The 20235-nt window shown below is 40.3% G+C and overlaps 1 protein-coding gene across 10 annotated transcripts in view; it reads left to right on the forward strand.

The window, feature by feature from the left end:
• Positions 1–20235, forward strand: part of HADHB (hydroxyacyl-CoA dehydrogenase trifunctional multienzyme complex subunit beta) — a 40413-nt gene that overhangs the window by 2063 nt on the left and 18115 nt on the right. For 6 of the 10 annotated variants that reach the window (XM_054245122.2, XM_054245121.2, XM_078349718.1 and 3 more), the window contains exons 2-5: positions 6945–7019; positions 7133–7177; positions 13499–13598; positions 18272–18316. In XM_054245122.2, the coding sequence (XP_054101097.1) occupies positions 6953–7019; positions 7133–7177; positions 13499–13598; positions 18272–18316 (257 nt within the window). In that variant the 5' untranslated portion in view covers positions 6945–6952. The remainder of the gene's footprint in view (positions 1–6944; positions 7020–7132; positions 7178–13498; positions 13599–18271; positions 18317–20235) is intronic. The other 4 variants (XM_078349721.1, XM_078349722.1, XM_078349719.1 and 1 more) reach the window with 1 other exon arrangement.

Here is a 20235-nt window from a genome sequence, read left to right on the forward strand (position 1 = left end):
TGGTCATTTTTTTGTTGTTAAAGGTCTAGACAGTAAATAGTTCTGTTATGTATTGTTTCTTTTGCTTTCTTTACAACTTTTTTTTTTTGAGACGGAGTTTCACTCTTGTTGCCCAGGCTGGGAGTGCAATGGCGCCATCTTGGCCCACTGCAACCTCTGCCTCCTGGGTTCAAGCGAATCTCCTGCCTCAGCCTCCCAAGTAGCTGGGATTACAAGCGCATGCCACCACACTGAGCTAATTTTTTGTGTTTTTAGTAGAGATGGGTTTCACCATGTTGGTCAGACTGGTCTCAAACTCCTGACCTCAGGTGATCCAGCCACTTCTGCCTCCCAAAGTGCTGGGATTACACACGTAAGCCACACCATACCTGGCCTTACAACTCTAAAAATGTGAAAAACTAAAAAAAAAAAAAAAGAAAGTGAAAATATTTTTAGCTAGAGTGCCATATGTTATAGCTTGCCTATCTCTGATTTAGATCACTCATTTGGCTCCAGTTTTTTTTTTTCCTCCCTGTTCTCTCTCCACAAAACTAAATTCCATCAGGCCAAAAATATTATGATGTTGCTTTGGTCCCCAAGCTCTTTAGTCCAATGGCTTATCTAGAGGGAAACAGTATGTTGGTATCACCACCCCATTTGTAATAGCAAACACAGGTATACTCCTGACTGTATCAGGCACTGATTTAAGTGGTGTGTGTGTGTGTGTGTGTGTGTGTGTGTGTGTTTCTGTCCTATGTCCTAAGTAACAAGCCTAAAGTCAAACAGCTTGGTGAATCAGGATTTGGACTTACTCTGGCTTTAGTTTGTTCTCTTAACCGATACATTGTGTCTTAAAGATGTAATAATGAGCTCTTAGAGCCAACCCATCTTGCTTTTGCTTTCATTGCTTGCCTAGACCCTTCTTTTCCCTTGCTCCCAGGTACCTGCAGCTTATCCTTCCATAGTTCCACACCCTACTCAGGTTTACCCTATGGGACCCTCCCCTCCCCTGCCCTACTCTGGAGTTTCCATGCTTTGAATATTCTTGTCAAAATTTCTATTTTCTGAAGCTTAGCAAATGCCAGAAAGGTCAACTCTGCCATAGGATAATTTGTTTAGTCTCGCTTACCTTTGAAATCTCTATTTTCTTATTAATTATTGAAGGGATACATATTCCATGTAATTTTTTATTCAGAAACTACAGAAAAGCCTAAAGAAAATAAAGACATCTATAATTTCACCACCTAGAGATAACTGCCTTTTTTTTTTTTTTTTGAGACTGAGTTTCGCTCGTTACCCAGGCTGGAGTGCAATGGCGTGATCTCGGCTCACTGCAACCTCTGCCTCCTGGGTTCAGGCAATTCTCCTGCCTCAGCCTTCTGAGTCGCTGGGATTACAGGCACGCGCCACCATGCCCAACTAATTTTTTGTATTTTTAGTAGAGACGGGGTTTCACCATGTTGACCAGGATGGTCTCGATCTCTTGACCTCATGATCCACCTGCCTCGGCCTCCCAAAGTGCTGGGATTACAGGCGTGAGCCACTGCACCGGGCCATTTTGAGTATTTCTATAGGTTAGAGATCAATAGAAGGCATTATTGACTCAAAAATTCACATTTTAAATTCTGATCAATAATTACAAAACTGTCATCTCAAAAGGCCTTAGTATTTTACATGGCTTCTAGTGTATGGATGTGCTTATTTAGATGCCTTCTTACTAGAATTATATGTTAACCATATTTTAAATGTTTGCTGACCTGAAAACCACACAATGATACCTTGCTTTAGTTTAAAAACACACGCACACACATTTTGTTAGTGAAGTTGAACATTTTAAATTTTATTTGGCATTTTCATTTCTTCTGTGTATTGCTTGTTTTCTCATTGCTTTTGGTCATGAATCGGGAAGGAGTCTTTCAGTTGCAAATAATAGAAGATTCACATCAAATTGGCTTATTAAAGGGAATTTATTGGGCTGGGCACAGTGGCTCATGCCTGTAATCCTAGAACTTTGGGAGGCTGAAGCAGGTGGATTGCCTGAGCTCAGGAGTTTGAGACCAGCCTGGCCAGCGTGGTGAAACCCTGTCACTACTAAAAATATGAAAATCAGCCTGGTGTGGTGGCATGTACCTGTAGTCCCAACTACTCAAGAGGCTGAGGCAGGAGGATCGCTTAAACCTGGGAGGTGGAGATTGCAGTGAGCTGAGATCACACCACTGCATTCCAGCCTGGGCAACAGAGTGAGACTCTGCCAGAAAGAAAGAAAGAAAGAGAGAAAGAGAGAGAGAGAGAAAGAAAAGAAAGAAGGAGGGAAGGAGGAGAGGGAGGGGAGTTTATGCTAAACCAATATTGCACTACTGCACTCCAGCGGGCAACAGAGCTAGACTGGTCTTCAATCAGTCAAGCCATCAATCAATCAGTCGGATTTATTGGCTCAAAAAACTGAAAAGCACAGTGGGAGGGTGGGTTTAAGATGAGATTCTGCCAGGACTCTGGTTTCTTTTTCTGAAATTCTCAGCTCTGTCTGTACTCTCCTATCTTAGCCTAGCTTTGTTAGGCAAATTGCTGTAGTCATGCCAGGCCTCAGAAGGAAAGATTTGTTTTCCAGAATTACAGGCAAAAGACTTGAGTGTTAAACTGAGGAAACCATCCACAAATCAATACCAGTAGTCAAGGCAATACCATGCATGGTTGTTTTAGGTCTTGGTACCTGAATCAATGGTCTTGGCAGAGAGAATGAGATTATTCTGATTGGTTTAAACCCTGGAGTTGGGCTGGATTCAATCCCATGTAAACCACATACAGCAGCTACATACGGGGTGGAATGGATATTGGAGTAAAAACCACAGATTCCATTATAGATTGTTTCTGTTTTTCTTGTAATTTGTACAAACTCTTTATGGATTGTGAGTATCAACTCTTTTCTGTTTTACAAATTACAAATATTTTATCTGAATCTATTTGCCTTTTAACTTGATTTTAGTATATTTTACTATATTTTGAATGTTTGTATGATTAGATCTATTAGTTATTATTTTCTGTTGTACTTCTGGGCTTTGTGCCATATGTTGAACTCTCTTCTCCATCTAAGTGATAAAAAATATTCCCTGAGGCTGGATATGGTGGCTCCTGCCTGTAATCCAGCATGCTGGGAGGCAGAGGTGGGAGGATTACTTGAGGCTGGGAGTTTGAGACTTAAATTTTTTTGCTTTTTTGTTTTTTTTTAATTAGCCAGCCATGGTAGCATGTACCTGTAGTCCTAGCTACTTAGGAGGCTGAAGCAGGAGGATCCCTTGAGCCTAAGAGTTCCAGATTGCAGTGAGCTATGATCAGACCACTGCACTGCAACCTGGACCACAGAGCGAGACCCTGTCTCGGAAAAATACATACACATATGTGTTTTGTATATATCATATTCTCTGATGTTTTCCTCTAGTACTTTTATAGTTAGAATTTATATTTTTAAAATATATACATTTAAATATTTAATCTGTCTGGAATTTATTTGTACTTCTGCTGTGAGCTGTGGACCTAAAATTTTTTTCAAATGTTTAGCCATTTTCCCAGTGAATTCATGGAATAATTTGTTTCTCTCAGTTAACTTAAGTGTTGTATTTATTATACACTAAATGCTTTTCTTTTTTCCTTTTTTTTCTGTGAGATGGGAGTTTCACTCTGTCACCCAGGCTGGAGCGCAGTGGCGCGATCTCCACTCACTGCAACCTCTGCCTTCCAGGTTCAAGCAGTTCTCTGCCTCAGCCTCCCTCATGATCCACCCATCTTGGCCTCCCAAAGTGCTGGGATTACAGGCGTGAGCCACGGCGCCCAGCCTTATACACTGAATTCTTATATACATGGGTCTGCTTCTGGACTACTGCATCCTGTTCTGTTGACCAGTGTCATTTATTCCTGTGCTGGAACTGCTCTGTTTTAATTATTAGTGGTTTATAGAAAGTGTTTTGTTTGTTTTTCTTTTGAGACAGGGTCTTACTCTGTCACCCAGGCTTCACTACAGTGGCGTGATCACAGCTCACTACAGCCTCAAACTTCTAGCTCGGGGGTGCTCTTCCCACCTCAGCCTTCTCAGTAGCTGAGACTACAGGTGCGTGCCACCATGCCCAGTTAATTTTTTGTATTTTTTGTAGAGACAGGATCTCACTATGTTGCCTAGGCTGATATCAAACTCCTGGGCTCAAGTGATCCTTCCACCTCAGCCTCCCAAAATTTTGGGATTACAGGTAAGCCACTGTGCCTGGCCTACAAAGTTTTGACATCTATTAGAATAAGGTCCCCCCTTTTGTTTTTCAACATTTTCTTGACAATTTTTATGAATTTTATTTCAAGATGAACTTTACATAAGAGAAATTGTATCCCGGACCCTTGTGGTATTGTGAGTAGCTTTGGTGGTGCCTCTCTTGTGGGCCTTTTGGTTTCTCTGGCTAGAGTCCTTTGAATATCCCTAGGCTGGTGATCCTAAAGCTTGGGTTTCTCCATCTCATTCCAATCCACATGTTTGGAACATGTGATTTGTTTTTTTCATTTTGGAAGCTATAGGGCATCCTTTGAGTCTCTAAAGACCCAAGAGAAGTTAAACCTTAAAGCTTTTGTATTAATCTATTTATGTGTAGCCAATTACTGCCAAATTTAGCAGTGTAAAACAGTACATGTTTACCATCTCATAGTTTCTGAGGGTCAGGAATCAAGGGCACCTTAGCTGGGTTATTCTGATTTAGAGTTTCCCATGGCAGTCAGAATGTTGGTAAGGGGTAGAGTCAGCTGAAAGCTTGCCTGCGCTAGAGGCTCTGCTTCCAAGCTCACTCACATGGCTGTTGGCAAGAGGCGTCAGTTCCTCACCACGGGAGCCTCTTCATAAGGCTGCTCATTGACATACCAGCTGGCTTCCACTATAGTAAGTGAGCTAAGAGAGAGACCACAATAGGTGCTGCAGTATCTCGTATAGCCTATCTAAGAAGTAGCATACCATTACTTGTGACATACTCTTTGGTTTATACATTCTGTGATATGAAGAGGGAGGCAGCTAGACAAGGGTGTGAATACCAAGAGGTAGAGATTATTGTGGGGGCACCTTGGAGGCTGGCTACCAAAGCCTTTGTTGGTAAATCTTATGGTTTTTTTTTTTTTTAAGTTAAAACATGCTTCAAAATGAGAAATTACAAAAGATGTGTGATGACAAGTCTTCTACCCCTGTCCCCTAGTTACCCCGTTCCCTTTCTTCCAGCCAACAATTATTTTTAACATCTTTTTTATACTTCCAGGGGGATTTTATACTGATACAAGGAAATGTACATAATATTTTTCCTCTTTTAACATGAAAGAATGCTATATGACTATTTTGCATCTTTCTTCACTTAATAATATAGCTTAAAAATGGTTCTGTATTGGTACATAATTATTTCCTTACCTTTTACAGCTGAATAGTATTTCACAGGGGTGTGGCAACATGGTTTACTTACCCCTTTCCCTATTTTTTGGTTATTCTAATCGTTGACTATTACAGTGACAGTATAGCTCATGTCCTGTGTGTGAGTAATGTCCATGAAGCCAATTCATGGAAGCAGAATTGCTGGTTCAAACATTAGGTGCAGTTATAGTTTTCATGGATAATTACCAAATTGCACTCCCCATGGATTGCACCAGTTCTCCTGGCAGCAGTATATGAGAGTATCTGTTTGCACATACTCTTACCTACACAGAGTATATATCAGACCTTTGAATCTTTGTTACTTTGACAGATAATTACACATGTGTGGTTTTAATTTGAATTCCTCTTATGAGTGAACTAAACATCTTTTCATATATTTAAAAGACATTTGTATTTCCTTTTCTGTGAATGGTCTGTTCATATTCTGGGCTTACTTGTCTGCTGGTGTTTTCCTTAGTGATCTATAGAAACTCATTATTAGAAATTTAGTCTTTTTTGGGGGTGGGGGGAAGTGGTTAATATATTTTATTTTTAACATATACGGTTATTATGTGTTTTACTTTTTTATTATTTTGAAACAATGCAGTATTCAACTTTGAAAAAAGTTGCAAGTGCTGTACTACAAAACTTTTTTTAGTAGCAGTTGAGAGTAAGCTGCTGGCATACTTCACCATCCCTATTTAGTGTGTATTCCCTTCAAATACAAACATTCCACAAAGCTTTCTACATAATCATAGTACAATCTTCAGAACTGTGAAACTGACACTAATGGTTTTATGATCATGCCTAGCAGTCTCTCTGCTTCTTTGACCCCAAAGGAGAGAAGCATAGACTCTGGAGGTAGACTCCCTGGGTTCAAATTCCAGCTCTGGGCCGAGCATGGTGACTCATGCCTATAATCCCAGCCCTTTGGGAGGCCAAGACCAGTGGATCACCTGAGGTCAGGAATTTGAGACCAGCCTGGCCAACATGGTGATACCCTGTCGCTACTAAAAATACAAAAAATTAGGTGAGTGTGGTGGCACACGCCTGTAATCCCAGCTACTTGGGAGGCTGAGGCAGGAGAATTGATTTAACCTGAGAGGTGGAGGTTGCAGTGAGCTGAGATTGCACCACTGCACTCCAGCCTGGGCAACAAGAGCAAAACTCCGTCACAAAAAAAAAGAAAATTCCGGCTCTGCCACTCACACTCGCTAGTTGTAGGTCTTTGGGCAAGTCACTCAATCCTACTCTTCCTCAATTTCCTTAGCTCTCACAAGGCATGATTGGATAATAATCATGCCTCCTTTACAGGTCATTGTGAAGATTACATGGTTAATGCTTAGAATAGTGGTTGGTACAATATGAAAGCCATGTCAGTGTGTTGCTATTATAATAATATTAGATGAAGAATAGTTGATATTAGATTAAGTCTAAATGTTTTCTAGCGGCCATGAATGAGGTTATCAGAGTTCATAGACTACAATGTAAGCTACGAATTATTCAGCTAACCCAGGATATATTTTTGTTCTTCTCTTTTTAGATTCCAGAATGACTACCATCTTGACTTACGCTTTTAAAAATCTTCATACTACATCAAAATGGGCCCTCAGATTTTGTAAGTTTATTATTATTTTTAATTATTTTTAGAGATTGGTTTTGGATTTATAAGCATCTTGCACAAATACTGAATGGTACTGCTTTTTGTAAACAGTTTATTTTGTCTTCCAGCCGTAAGACCTCTGAGCTGTTCCTCCCAGCTGCGAGCTGCCCCAGGTACAGTCATTTGTAAAATAAACATTTCTGATTTATGTTTAGATTCCAGATTCTGTAGTTCTTAAACTCTTAATAAAAACCAAAACTAATTTCCTAATTCTCCCCTTTTTATGATCAACATGAACATCTCTGTTGCCTTCAAATTAAAAAATTATAGGACCAATCAATAATGATACTACATTATTTAAGATTAGGCTTGAGGATGTTGACAGGCGGCTGCCTTCTGGGATTTGACTCTGCTGGAGTCGTGGAGGTTCCATAAAGCTCACTGGTCAGTTTATTTACCCTCTTGCTATCCGTCCTGGATATGAATGGCATACAAATGCTCTTGAGACCTGTTATGGAACCAAAAGTTAACTTTTTAAAATTTTATCTTTTAAAAAAATTTGCAATTAGAGAAATGCTTCTTTATTGATGAATATCTTTCTATCTGATAACTCATGCCTGTTGGGAAAAAAAGAAAAAACAAAACAAAACAAGAATATCTTCCTATCCCAGGTGCAAGAGGGCCCATTCCTAAAATAAAGGTGATTAGGGAACTAGTTAATAACAGATAGTTGTTTAGTTAATATGAAATGAAAGAGTAAGGAAATGTGTTGATTTTACGTCGTCATTTATACCCTCAGTAAACCCAGTGAGTTAGGCTTCTTTACTATAGATTTTTACAGCATCTGCTATATGTTTGTATCTTCACTGGCTGATGCTAAAAACACCCCAACAAATTCTTAACATTTTTCTCCTTGCCCAGATTCTATATTGACCCATGCCTTTGATTTTGGTTTTATTTTGGTATTTCTACTTGTATAATAACTTAATAGAAAAAAAATACCTTCCAGGCCAGGCTCGGGGTCTCACACCTGTAATCCTAGCACTTTGGAAGGCTGAGGCGGGGAGATCACCTGAGGTCAGGCGTTTGAGACCAGCTTGGTCAACATGGTGAAACCCCATCTCTACTAAAAATACAAAAATTAGCTGGGTGTGGTGGCACATGCCTGTAGTTCCAGCTACTTGGGAGGCTGAGGCACAAAATCTTTGAACCCACGGGGTGGAGGTTGCAGTGAGTTGAGATCATGCCACTGCACTCCCACCTGGGTGACAGTGAGATTTTGGCTCACAAAAAAAAAGAAAGAAAAAATACCTTCCAAGATTCCAAAGACCTGTACTGTCTTCCAGCTCTACCTCTTTCTGGGCAGTGTGACCTTGAACTGGTCACTTTACTTCCCTGTGCTTTATTTAGTTTCTTCATCTAAAAAAGAAATATAATAAGTCTAGTCTTGTCAGCCTCATATAGTTATGAAGATATCTCAAAGCATTTTTTAAAAACCTGTGAATTCAATATAAGTGCAAGATGGTATTTTTCTATTGTTGCCTAATCCCAACTAGAACATGTTATATTCATGTTGTCATATAACATATTTCCTGTGGCCTTTACATTCTAACTAGGATATCGATTTGTATTTATATTAGCCCATGAGAAATAATTCCTGTCTGTCTTGTTTTGCCTTTTCCCTAATTCTAATGTTCACCCAGGTCTTTGCAAAGTCACACAAATAGACCTGATCCTTGCCAAGTGGGAGAAGTTCATTCTGAATATACCAGCAGAGGAAACCATATATCTGGTGTTTAGACTATTCATCATACTGCTTTGTAACTGGTTTTTTGTTGTTGTTTGTTTTTTGATTTGTTTTTGTTTTTGTTTTTTGAGACAGAGTCTCACTCTGTCGCCCAGGCTGGAGTGCAGTGGCGCAATCTCGGCTCACTGCAACCTCCACCTCCCGGGTTCAAGCAGTTCTCCTGCCTCAGCCTCCCAAGTAGCTGTAATCCCAGCTACTTATAGGATTATAAGTGGCGCCCACCACATCCAGCTAATTTTTGTATTTTTAGTAGAGATGGGGTTTCACCATGTTGGCCAGGCTAATCTCGAACTCCTGACCTCAGGTGATCTGCCTGCCTCAGCCTCCCAAAGTGCTGGAATTATAGGCATGAGCCATCGCACCTGGCCCATAACTGTTTCTGATGTTTCTGTCTCTGCAACTGTCTTGTAAGCCCGGTGAGTCATTAGCTTTGTGATACCCCTGGTGTCTAACACAGTGTCCTACAAGTAATTTGTGTTAATAATGATGATAGTGGTACAAAAAGGCATATGATTAAAACAATGTAAAGTAGCCAGCTGATTTGAGGAAGGAAGCAGGCACGTGCCTGTGCTGAGTAGGTTTAGGCTCAGTCTCGGCTCACTGCAACCTCCATCTCCCGGTTCGAGTGATCCTTCCGCCTCAGCACCCCCAGTAGCTGGCACTACAAGTGCGCACCACCACACCAGGCTAATTGTTTTTTTGTATTTTTAGTAGAGAAGGGGTTTCACCATGCTGGTCAGGATGGTCTGGATCTCTTAACCTCATGATCCGCCCACCTCGGCCTCCAAAGTGCTGGGATTACAGGCGTGAGCCACCACACCCTGCCCCGATTCAGATTGTTATAATTCATTACTGCTGTGTGCCTTAGCACTGTAGATTATATAAAATGGAGCTGTAATCGCTTCTTGGCATTTTGGTTAAGATCAAGTGTAAAATGGAGCTGTATTGTTTTGTCCTTGAGGAAATTTTGATGTGCTTAGGGGCCAATGTGTACATGAGGCAGAGCAAGAGTCCTTAGGTGACTAATACATAATAATGAATATATTTTTTAAAATGTGGCTTGTAGAGTTAGTTTCATTACTTTATATTATACTAAATTATGTGGATCAGCCAATTTGTGCCTTAGAGGTTGCCAGAGGTTTACAGGCAGGAACCATTGGTAACTGTAGTGATCAGGGAACGCTTTACTAGGAGATGGAATGTGAACGAGACCCAAGAAAAGGTGAGAATTAGATGGGTCAAAAAGGGTGCCAGGCAGATAGGAGATCCCTGAGTGAAGGCAAGGAGGCTGACCTGAGCAGGGCTGTAAGGGGCTGGGGGCTAGCCCATCTTGTTCTGTTTTGAGAAGTAGTGGAAAATGCTTTTGGATAGTTACGGTGGAACCAAGTAAAGCAGGCTATTTGTTAGAAGAGTTAAGGATCTGAATTTTATCTGAAAGGGTATAAAAGGAATATATGGTTAGTTTTTAAGAAGTGGAATGACATAATGGTGTATCATTGGACCTGTCACCTCCAAGTTCAGTCATGAGTAGTCTGCAAATCTTTCAATTTAGTGGCCTGTTTTCAGTCTACTGAAGTAAGGATTCTCCTTGAGGACTGATACATTGGACCATCTTGTTCTTGACACTCTCCAGCCTTTGATCTTGTACACTGTTCTCTCTTGATTCTCCTACTACCTCTCAAGTTGCTGTCTCACATATTCCCTCAGCCTTCTCAGTGTAAGGACATCACAAAGCTAAGAGTCTTTTTGTTGTAGTAATGGACCCTCAAGTAAATAATGAGAGGGTTTGTGTGTACTACACCTGGAAAGGTGTTAGGAACCAAGCAAGCAGCTCTAGGGAGCAGCTTCTTTGTCTCTGCCATGCACCGCATGATATCTCCCTTTCCTGATTTTTCTGCTCCTTTTTGTACTTCTTGCTGGCTCATTTGCTCACTTATGGTTTACAAACTCTGGCTTACAAATGACTTCAGTTTATTATCACCCCGGTTCTTCCTCATGGCATCTTTTCAGCTTCAGCTAATTGACATTTCTTTCCATGCTTCTTTGCATAGAGAATCTGACCAGCACAGTTGATCACTTGTAGGTAGATGACACTGATTTCTGGTTGGCTCCTATATGGATGGAGCATTGGTGAGTTTGGTACCTACTCTGAATCGAATCAGCTTTTACATTGACTTAGGGATGTGCCTATGGCTTTGCTTTTGGCAGAGACTGTAGGCAGGGCAACTCCCTTTAGAGAGGGCTGTGGGATGTCCAAAACCACACTACAACAATTACCCCTCCCCCACCCAAACAAACAAAAAAAGCATCTTTTATTGTTAAAGAAGAAAAAGGAAATTTAAAAATTAAAAAAATAGAGGGGGCTGTGGGAGAACAGGCATTACAAAATACATCTCTGCTTTCCTTCTGTATTCTAAGCTTCAGTATCTTGTGATTTACTAATCTAGACTCACTTTCCTTCATAGATTTTACTTTGCATCTTCTAGCTACTGTGAAATTAACATATCCACCTGGATGTCTCTCTGTTACCTTAAAGTTAGCGAGTTTAAAAATGAGGCAGGCATGGTGGCTCACGCCTGTAATCCCAGCACTTTGGGAAGCCAAGGCAGGTGGATTACTTGAGGGTCAGGAGTTCCAAACCAGCCTGGCAAACAAGGTGAAACCCCATCTTTACTAAAAATACAAAAACTAGCCAGGTATGGGTGACAGGCGCCTGTAATCCCAGCTGCTCAGGAGTCTGAGGCAGGATAATCACTTGAACCTGGGAAGTGGAAGTTGCAGTGAGCTGAGATCACACCACTGCACTGCAGCCTGGGTGACAAAGTGAGACTTTGTCTCAAAAAAAAAAAATCCCAGCACTTTGGGAGGCCAAGGCTGGTGGATCACGAAGTCAAGAGATCAAGAGCATCCTGATCAATATGGTGAAACCCTGTCTCTACTAAAAATACAAAAAAAATTAGCTGGGCATGGTGGCGCGTGCCTGTAGTCCCTGCTACTCAGGAGGCTGAGGCAGGAGAATTGCTTGAACCCAGGAGGCAGAGGTTGCAGTGAGCCAAGATTGTGCCATTGCACTCCAGCCTGGGTAACAAGAGCGAAACTCCACCTTGAAAAAAAAAAAAAAGGAAGTCACCTTTTTTTTCTAAAACCAGTTCTCACTTTGTTTTGGGTAGCTAGGTGTTCTTAGACTCTCAGCTTCCTTTATAATCCTGATTTCCTCTTCCCTTTCTATCTGATTGGTTGCCAACATAACTTGTTTTCCTTTATAAACTCTCTTATATTGGTCCCTTCCTCTTCATTCACATTGATACTACCTTTACCCTGGCCTTTTGCACCACATGCTTAGGTTTGCCAGTCTCTTTGCTTACCTCCTTGTTGCCTTTATTTCCTTCACCAGCAGCACATCTCCATGAATGCTGCCAGAGTCATCTTTATGCCCTATTTCCTTATTTTATCATGACCATTAGCTCTATTATTTCTTTCAAGTTGGTTGTAGGTATTTACTATAAATATTTGTCTGTGACGTTGACAGGTGTGGTAAGGTGGTTGTTGACATTGTATTCCCAGTAATTTAGGATTTTTTTCTAATGAAGGAATGATGATGAAGTAGGTAAATTCCAACATTAACAACAAGAAAATAGTGAACTAGATTTTGATACACTAACATGGAAGGCTCTTCCAGCTATATTGTTAAGCCAAAAAAGCATACATAATGTACAAGTATATGCATGTAAATGCACTAAAAGATTTGAAAGTATATACACCAAATAGACGTTGCCTCTCGGAAGAAAATAATATGCTAGGGGAAGACATAAAGAGGGCACTTTGGTCTTTACTCTTCATAGTTTAGTAGTATTTACTTTTTTTAAAAACCACAGGCACATATTTACATTTTATTCTTTAACCTAATGGAAGTTTGCCTTTTTAAGATTAAAAAGTATTTAGGCATGTAGGTTTTTGCAGAATAGCAAGTCACCAACCAAGGGCCCTTTATTTCCACATAGAAAGGTAAGAACATTAAGCTATGTGAAGAGTGAACAGTATCAATTATTGCAGCTTCTAATATTAAGGGTAGATTTGCATGTAAACTTGGTTACTTCTAATGAAATAGGTTGTCAAACACTTAAAAACAAACTATTTTGTTAATGGCATAAATACTGTCATCACTGGATATAAGTTTTGTTTATCTTAAATATTATTTAGAAACTTGCTAGTCAATTTCTTAGCCTTTAAAAATTAAAGTGGTTTAGTAAATGGCAAATGCAGGTTGGCATTAATAATGTAATAATTCTTAAAATGACTATCTTAAAAAATGTAAAAGTCAGCCAGATGTGGTGGCTTATGCCTGTAATCCCAGCACTTTGGGAGGCCAAGACAGGCAGCTCACCCGAGGTGGGCAGATCACCTGAGGTCAGGAGTTTGAGACTAGCCTAGCCAACATGGTGAAACCCTGTCTCTATAAAAATTTGGCTAGCATGATGGCAGGTGCCTGTAATCCCAGCTACTCGGGAGGCTGAGGCAGGAGAATTGCTTGAACCCAGGAGGTGGAGGTTGCAGTGAGCTGAGATGGCACCACTGCACTCCAGCCTGGGCGACAAGACTCTATCTCAAAAAAAAAAAAAAAAAAAGTAAACATCATCAGACTTTATATATTTTAATTAGTAGCTTTTTTTTTAACTTTATCTTAAAGCCGTCCAGACCAAAACGAAGAAGACATTAACCAAACCCAATATAAGGAATATTGTGGTGGTGGATGGTGTTCGCACTCCATTTTTGCTGTCAGGCACTTCGTAAGTATGACATGATTGTGTTATACTTTTCCATCTTTTAAGACACTTTCCAAAGTGGTCTTTGTAAATGTAACCCAGCAGGTAATCATATTGTTAGTGGACTAATATTTGGATAGCAGTCCCATAAAATTAATATAGAATAGGTTAAGGCAGTGGTGAAATAATATGGCAACATTTGTTTTTTATCCTTCTCATGAATAAGCCTAGTATAATTTTACTTGAAACAGCTCTATTTTGAAAGCCTAGAGGTCCACATAGCTTTCTTGCAACAGAACTATCCTTTGCTTTTCTGGAGACAAGTACATTGTTTCTGTGCCTCCTCAAAAGTTTGAGTGCTGAAGATGTGGACCCATGGGCATTCTGAAGGGCCTATTTATAATCCACTGGTTCAGCCTCCTGGAAATTATTAAAATTGGAGTTGATAGGGCTGATCCAAACCCCTGGATAGAACAACCGCAAGTGTATGGGACCAGAATGATCCTAGACCAGCTCCAGAATTCCCTAGATCCAAACTGCTCTTCTTCTTGTCCTTTTATGCTTCTTTTCTGTCCCCAAGTGAGGGTTAGTCTATCCAAAAGCTGATAATGGACTTTGATAACAAGGTTTAAACTGTTCATTCTATTCTTTTTAGATTGTTTTAATGTTTATATTTTGAATAGGTAATTGCCAGCTTTAAAAAATGCTGCAGAATGTTAGGCATCTGTTAAAAATAATGAGACCTATCTTTATGTACTAACATGGAAGACCTAAGATCTTGAAGATATGTTCTATAATAGAAGATTATTTTCTAAGTGGAAAAAGTCTTTTTCTGTTTAATTTGCAGAAATATTGCTTTCAACTTGAGTGTTATTTGGAAGATCAGGTTCTTAGGGGTAGAGGCATTTGGGAAGCACTTCTGGGAATAGACTCTAGCAGTGGCATTCAGAAGTCTGTCACAATCAGGTAGAGGAGTGTGAGACTATGAGAAGAAAGATGATAAAAGATAAGTTGGATGGGTGTGGTGACTCAGGCCTGTAATCCCAACACTTTGGGAGGCCAAGGTGGGCAGATCACCTGAGGTCAGGAGTTCAAGACCAGCCTGGACACCATGGTGAGATTCATCTCTACCAAAAATACAAAAATTAGCCAGGCATGGTGGCATGCACCTGTAATCCCAGCTACTCAGTAGGCTGAGATGGGGGATCCCTTGAGCCTGGGAGGCAGATTGTGCCACTGTACTCCAGCCTGGGTGATGGAGTGAGACTTAAAAAAAAAAGAATTGTAATTGATAAGTAATTTATGACTTAGGCATTTTCAAATTGATATGACTTTTCTCCAGATCATTCTGTTCTAAATTTGAGGAAACTGGATTTACCTATGAAAAATTTGGAAAACTACTTATGGTTCTTCTGTGATTCAGAGTGAAAATGAAAGTAAAAATATTTTGGAGTTCTCAAGTTTTAATTTTCAGGTACTTGAAGAATGAATCTTCTTATTTAATCCAGTGATTAAATCTTTGACTTAAAAATAACGAGAAGTTATGTTTGATCTTTAAACAAACAAACAGAGTTCAAACCCAGATCTTGGTTTCTATTTTTTTTACTTTTTTTGAAAAGAAGTTTCATTCTTGTTGCACAGGCTGGGAGTTCAGTGGTGCGATCTTGGCTCACTGCAACCTCTGCCTCCTGGGTTCAAGTGATTCTCCTCTCTCAGCCTCCTGAGTAGCTGAAATTACAGGCATGTGCCACAATGCCTGGCTAATTTTTTGTACTTTTAGTAGAGACAGGGTTTCACCTTGTTGGTCGGGCTGGTCTTGAACTCCTGACCTCAGGTGATCCACCTGCTTCAGCCTCCCAAAGTGCTGGGATTATAGGCTTGAGCTATCTCACCTGGCCTTTCTGAATAGCATTCTTCAATACAAAGAACCAGAGCTCCTTTGAAGAGTGATCAAGGCTGAGCCAGAGAAAAGACAGGACGAGCAAGGAGAACTTGAAGTACCAGAAAGCAAAGAAGTACTTAAAAACCAGGGTGGGGGGTGGTCACGTCAAAAGGACACAGGACTGACCTGCAGGAGCTACCAGTCACCAAAGCTGCAATGATTTGAGCAATAAAATACATTACAGTAGTATTGGAACATAGCCCAAAGAATAAAACAAATGCCCATGAGTCTAATCCGAAATAAATAAATATACTCTGGGAGGCCAAGATGGGTGGATCATTTGAGGTCAGGAGTTTGAGACCAGCCTGTCCAACATGGTGAAACCCCATCTCTACGAAAAATAGAAAAATTAGCTGGGCATGGTGGCAGGCGCCTTGTAATCCCAGCTATTTGGAAGGCTGAGGCAGGAGAATCGTTTTTACCCAGTAGGTGGAAGTTGCAGTGAGCTGAGATGATGCCACTGCACTCCAGCCTGGGTAATAGAGTAAGACTCTGTATCCAAAAAAAAAGAATAAATAAATGAGAAAGAAGGATAAATATTCCTTACAGAAGAATTTTAATTAATAAATATAGGAGGACTGTGTACAGTGGTTCACAAATGTAATCCCAGCATTTTGTGAGGCTGAGGTAGGAGGATTGCTTGAGGCCAGGAGTTTGAGACTGAAATGGACAAAGTGAGACTCCATCTCTACAAAAACTAAAAATGAAAAATTAGCTGGGTGTGGTAGCAGACACCTGTAGTCCTACCTGAAAGGGAGGCCAAAGTGAGAGGATTGCTTGAGCTAATGAGTTTGAGGCTATTCTACCTCTGATTGTGCCACTGCATTCCAGCCTGAGTCACAGAGTGAGACCCTGTCTCAAGAAATAAAAATAAATAAGACAAAGAATGAGGAAAATAATCATTAGAATATCACATAATCCTTGCTGCAAGATCTACAAATGAATGCTGAAATTAGGTGAAATGTTAAGAAGAAACAGAATATTTGCATAGTCAGAGTATCTCCCCCAAAATATTTATCAATTACTGTGATGATTTCAATATACGTCAGCAAAGTCTATGTTATTCCTGCCGTTGGAAAGTGCAACTTAATTCTCCCCTTGAGTAGGGGCTGGACTTAATGACTCACTTCTAACAAATTGAGTAAAAGGAAAAAATAGTAACTTTATAGTGGAGTAAACTGACCCAAATGATCAAGTTAACATCACTGGTAGTAAGTCATGTCGATATCATATGTCCTGCCGGGTGTGTACTGCAGACCCTGGCCGATGGATGAAATGAGTACTCAGATGCAGGTATGCTATGTAAGAGCAGCTGGGACTGCCTGGCTCTAGTGGCCAGAGAACAGCCTGGAGAAGCTGGAGCTGCTTACTTTTGTTTAGTGCAGGGGCGCAATGCTGAAAGCCTGGAGCTAATACAACCTGTACAAATTAATATTCATTGTTCCTGTTCCAGGGAACATCATGCGGATGATCAAAGGCAGTTCCTCGTCAACATGAGTAAACAAAAACAAATTCGTTTAAGATAAATTCTCCCACACTCCCTTGTACCTTCTCCTTGCTTTGCCTCAGGGTTATAGAACAACTGCCTTTGGCTTTCTGACCTTTCAGAAAGCCTGCTCCTTTCCCTATAGTATCTCCCACCACTCTGACTGATCTCCTACAGTACCCGCTGACATGAAGCTAAGAGAAAGATTACCTCTCTGATATTCTTCCCCCAAATCTGTAACCCCAGTCTTCGAAAGTGTCAAGGTCATGAAAGACAAGGAAAGACTGAGAAACTGTCACAAATTGGAGGAGACTAAGGAGGCGTGACAACTAAATGCCACATGGTATCTTGGATTGAATCCTGGAATGGAGAGGGTAGTTAGTAGCTTAGTGAACAGTATTGTGCCAGTGTTCATTTCTTAGTTTTAATAAGTACATCATGGTTATATAAGATGTCAGTATCAGAAAAAGCAAGGGGGAAAAGGAACTCTGCTCTCTCTTTCCAATTCTTATTTATTTATTTATTTAGACAGGGTCTTGCTCCGATGCCCAGACTAGAGTGCAGTAGTATGATCCTAGCCCACTACAGCCTCAAATTCATGGCCTCAAGCAATCTTCTCACCTCAGCCTCCTGAGTAGCTAGGACTACAGATGCATGCCACCACTCCTGGCTAATCTTTAATTTTTTTTTGTAGAGACAGAGACAGGATCTCACTTGCTATGTTACCCAGGCTGGTCTTGAACTCCTGGCCTCAAGCAGCCATATCACCTCAGCCTCCCAAACTGTTGGGATTCTAGGTGTGAGCCACCATTCTCGGCTTCTTTCCAATTCTTTGGTAAATCTCAAGTTACTTAAAAGCAAAATGTTTCTTCAAAAGTCTTAATGCATCACCTGTAGCCCTGTAGGCATTACAAAATCAATACATAATCTACTTTTAAAATAAAATGTTTAAAGGAAAAGAGACCTCATAGGTGGAGCTTCACTTTAAAGAAAATTTAGCATATGTCGTGCTGAACATTAAGGTATTGGACCACATTTTTGTTCGATTCTTAGCAAGCTCAGCAGGGGTTAATGCTTGCTAGATTTTTAAGGATGACAAATAGTGAAGTCACACTTTCTTCATTTGAAATGATGGACTGTCTTGGATAGTAAAGTTAAGTGCATTTGTAGCAGCATATGTTTGATGATCTCTGGGTATTTCAAATAGAATGAAAATTTTTCATTGAAGCTCTAGGGTTTGGTTTAAATTATTTTTTTTTCGTTCCCCAGGTATAAAGACCTGATGCCACATGATTTGGCTAGAGCAGCACTTACGTAAGTAAATACAGTTTTATTTCAGTTCTTATTTCATTAAAGGTACTTTCTCTGGTTTTTACATATAAAACAGCAATTTATTCTTATTTTAGCCATCTGTACTACACAAATTTAAGCAGCTTATGAATATCGGCAATATTTATTTTGTAGGCTTAACAGTGTGTTAGCATGACAGTATTTTTAATGCTCCCTTAGCTAGCCCCAGGGCTCTATTGATCAGCCTAAACATATATTTGATGACTGCCTTAGGAACTTGCATAAGGGTAGCTGAACAGCTTCTGTACATACTTACCTAGAAAGAAGTATAAAAGACACTTGAAGATTCATGTGCAAACCAAGTAAAAATGTAAAATTAGATGTAAATAAGATTGGGCTAGATAAATAATTTGGTGAGAGTCATTAAATGTGTTACTGTTTCTGGGATGGAAATAAGATATAAGGGATTATCTCATTCACTTTCCATGGACACTTTGCCTTTGTGTCTTCTTTTTCTTTTTTTGAGATGGAGTTTCGCTATAGTGCAGTGGCGAGATCTCGGCTCACCGCAACCTCCACCTCCTGGGTTCAGGCAATTCTCCTGCCTCAGCCTCCCGAGTAGCTGGGACTACAGGCGTGCACCACCATGCTCGGCTAATTTTTTGTATTTTTAGTAGAGACGGGGTTTCACCATGTTGACCAGGATGGTCTCCATCTCTTGACCTCGTGATCCACCCACCTTGGCCTCCCAAAGTGCTGCGTTTATAGGCATGAGCCACCGCGCCCAGCCACCTTTGTGTCTTCAACTAGCAATTCTTTGTTAGTTTGTAGAAACCTTCCAGTTGACCTTTCTGCCCATTCTGTTTTTCTTCCTTCTCTTCCTGCAAGATGTCAACCCTGAGTGAAGTCGCAGTTACTTCTTTTTCCCTACTATCAGTTTCCTCTGTCTGATTTTATAATACCCATTTTCATTCTCCCTTTGTTTTATAGACACTATACTTTGGTATCTTCACTTAATAATGGTTTTGTGATTGCTAAATGTACTGATTTTAGTCTTCGGTCTCTGTACTTTATAGCACTTGACACTTTAAGCTGTACTCACTTGTCTTCTGTTGACTTCTTAGTAATATGCCTTTATGATTTTTCTTCTCTATACTGACTGATTCTTCTCTCTCTTTTATAAAAAAAAGCTGGATCGGCTGGGCGCGGTGACTCATGCCTGTAATCCCAGCACTTTGGGAGGCTGAGGTGGGTGGATCACTTGAGGTCAGGAGTTCGAGACCACCCTGGCCAACATGGTGAAACCCTGTCTTTAAAAAAAAAAAACTGGATCTCTCCCTCTTTCTCTGTTTTAAAGGCATTTTGCAAGTTTCATTCCTTAGAGCTTTGCATTTCTCTGTATGCATACTTTCCTTTAAAAATCTACTAGCTGGGCGTGGTGTCTCACACCTATAATCCCAGCACTTTAGGAGACCAAGGCATGAGGATCAAGGTAGGAGGATCTTTTGAGCCTGGGAGTTTGAGATCAGCCTAAGCAACACAGCGAGACTTCATCTCTACAAAAAAAATTTTAATTAGCCAAGCAAGAGAATTACTTGAGCTCAGGAATTGAAGATTGCAGTGAGCTATGATCCAACTACTGTACTCCACGCAAGACTTTCTCTCAAAAAAAAAATTTTTTTTTTTTCGAATTCATAATTTATTTTTTTCTGGGCAGAGTTTCACTCTGTCTAAGGCTGGCTTGATCATAGCTCACTGCAACCTTGAACTCCTGGCCTTAAATGATCCTCTCGCTTCAGCCTCCCAAGTAGCTGGGACTGTAGGTGCGAGCCAATGTATCTAACCCTCTCTTAGTTTTTTTAATTGATAAGTTTAGTCATTACTCATTTTGAAGCTCAGCTTATTCTACATTTTATCTGTGGAGCTCCTTCAAGTTGGCTCCT

Source organism: Callithrix jacchus, chromosome 14, assembly GCF_049354715.1.
Source record: "Callithrix jacchus isolate 240 chromosome 14, calJac240_pri, whole genome shotgun sequence".
NCBI classification, from domain to species: domain Eukaryota; kingdom Metazoa; phylum Chordata; class Mammalia; order Primates; family Cebidae; genus Callithrix; species Callithrix jacchus.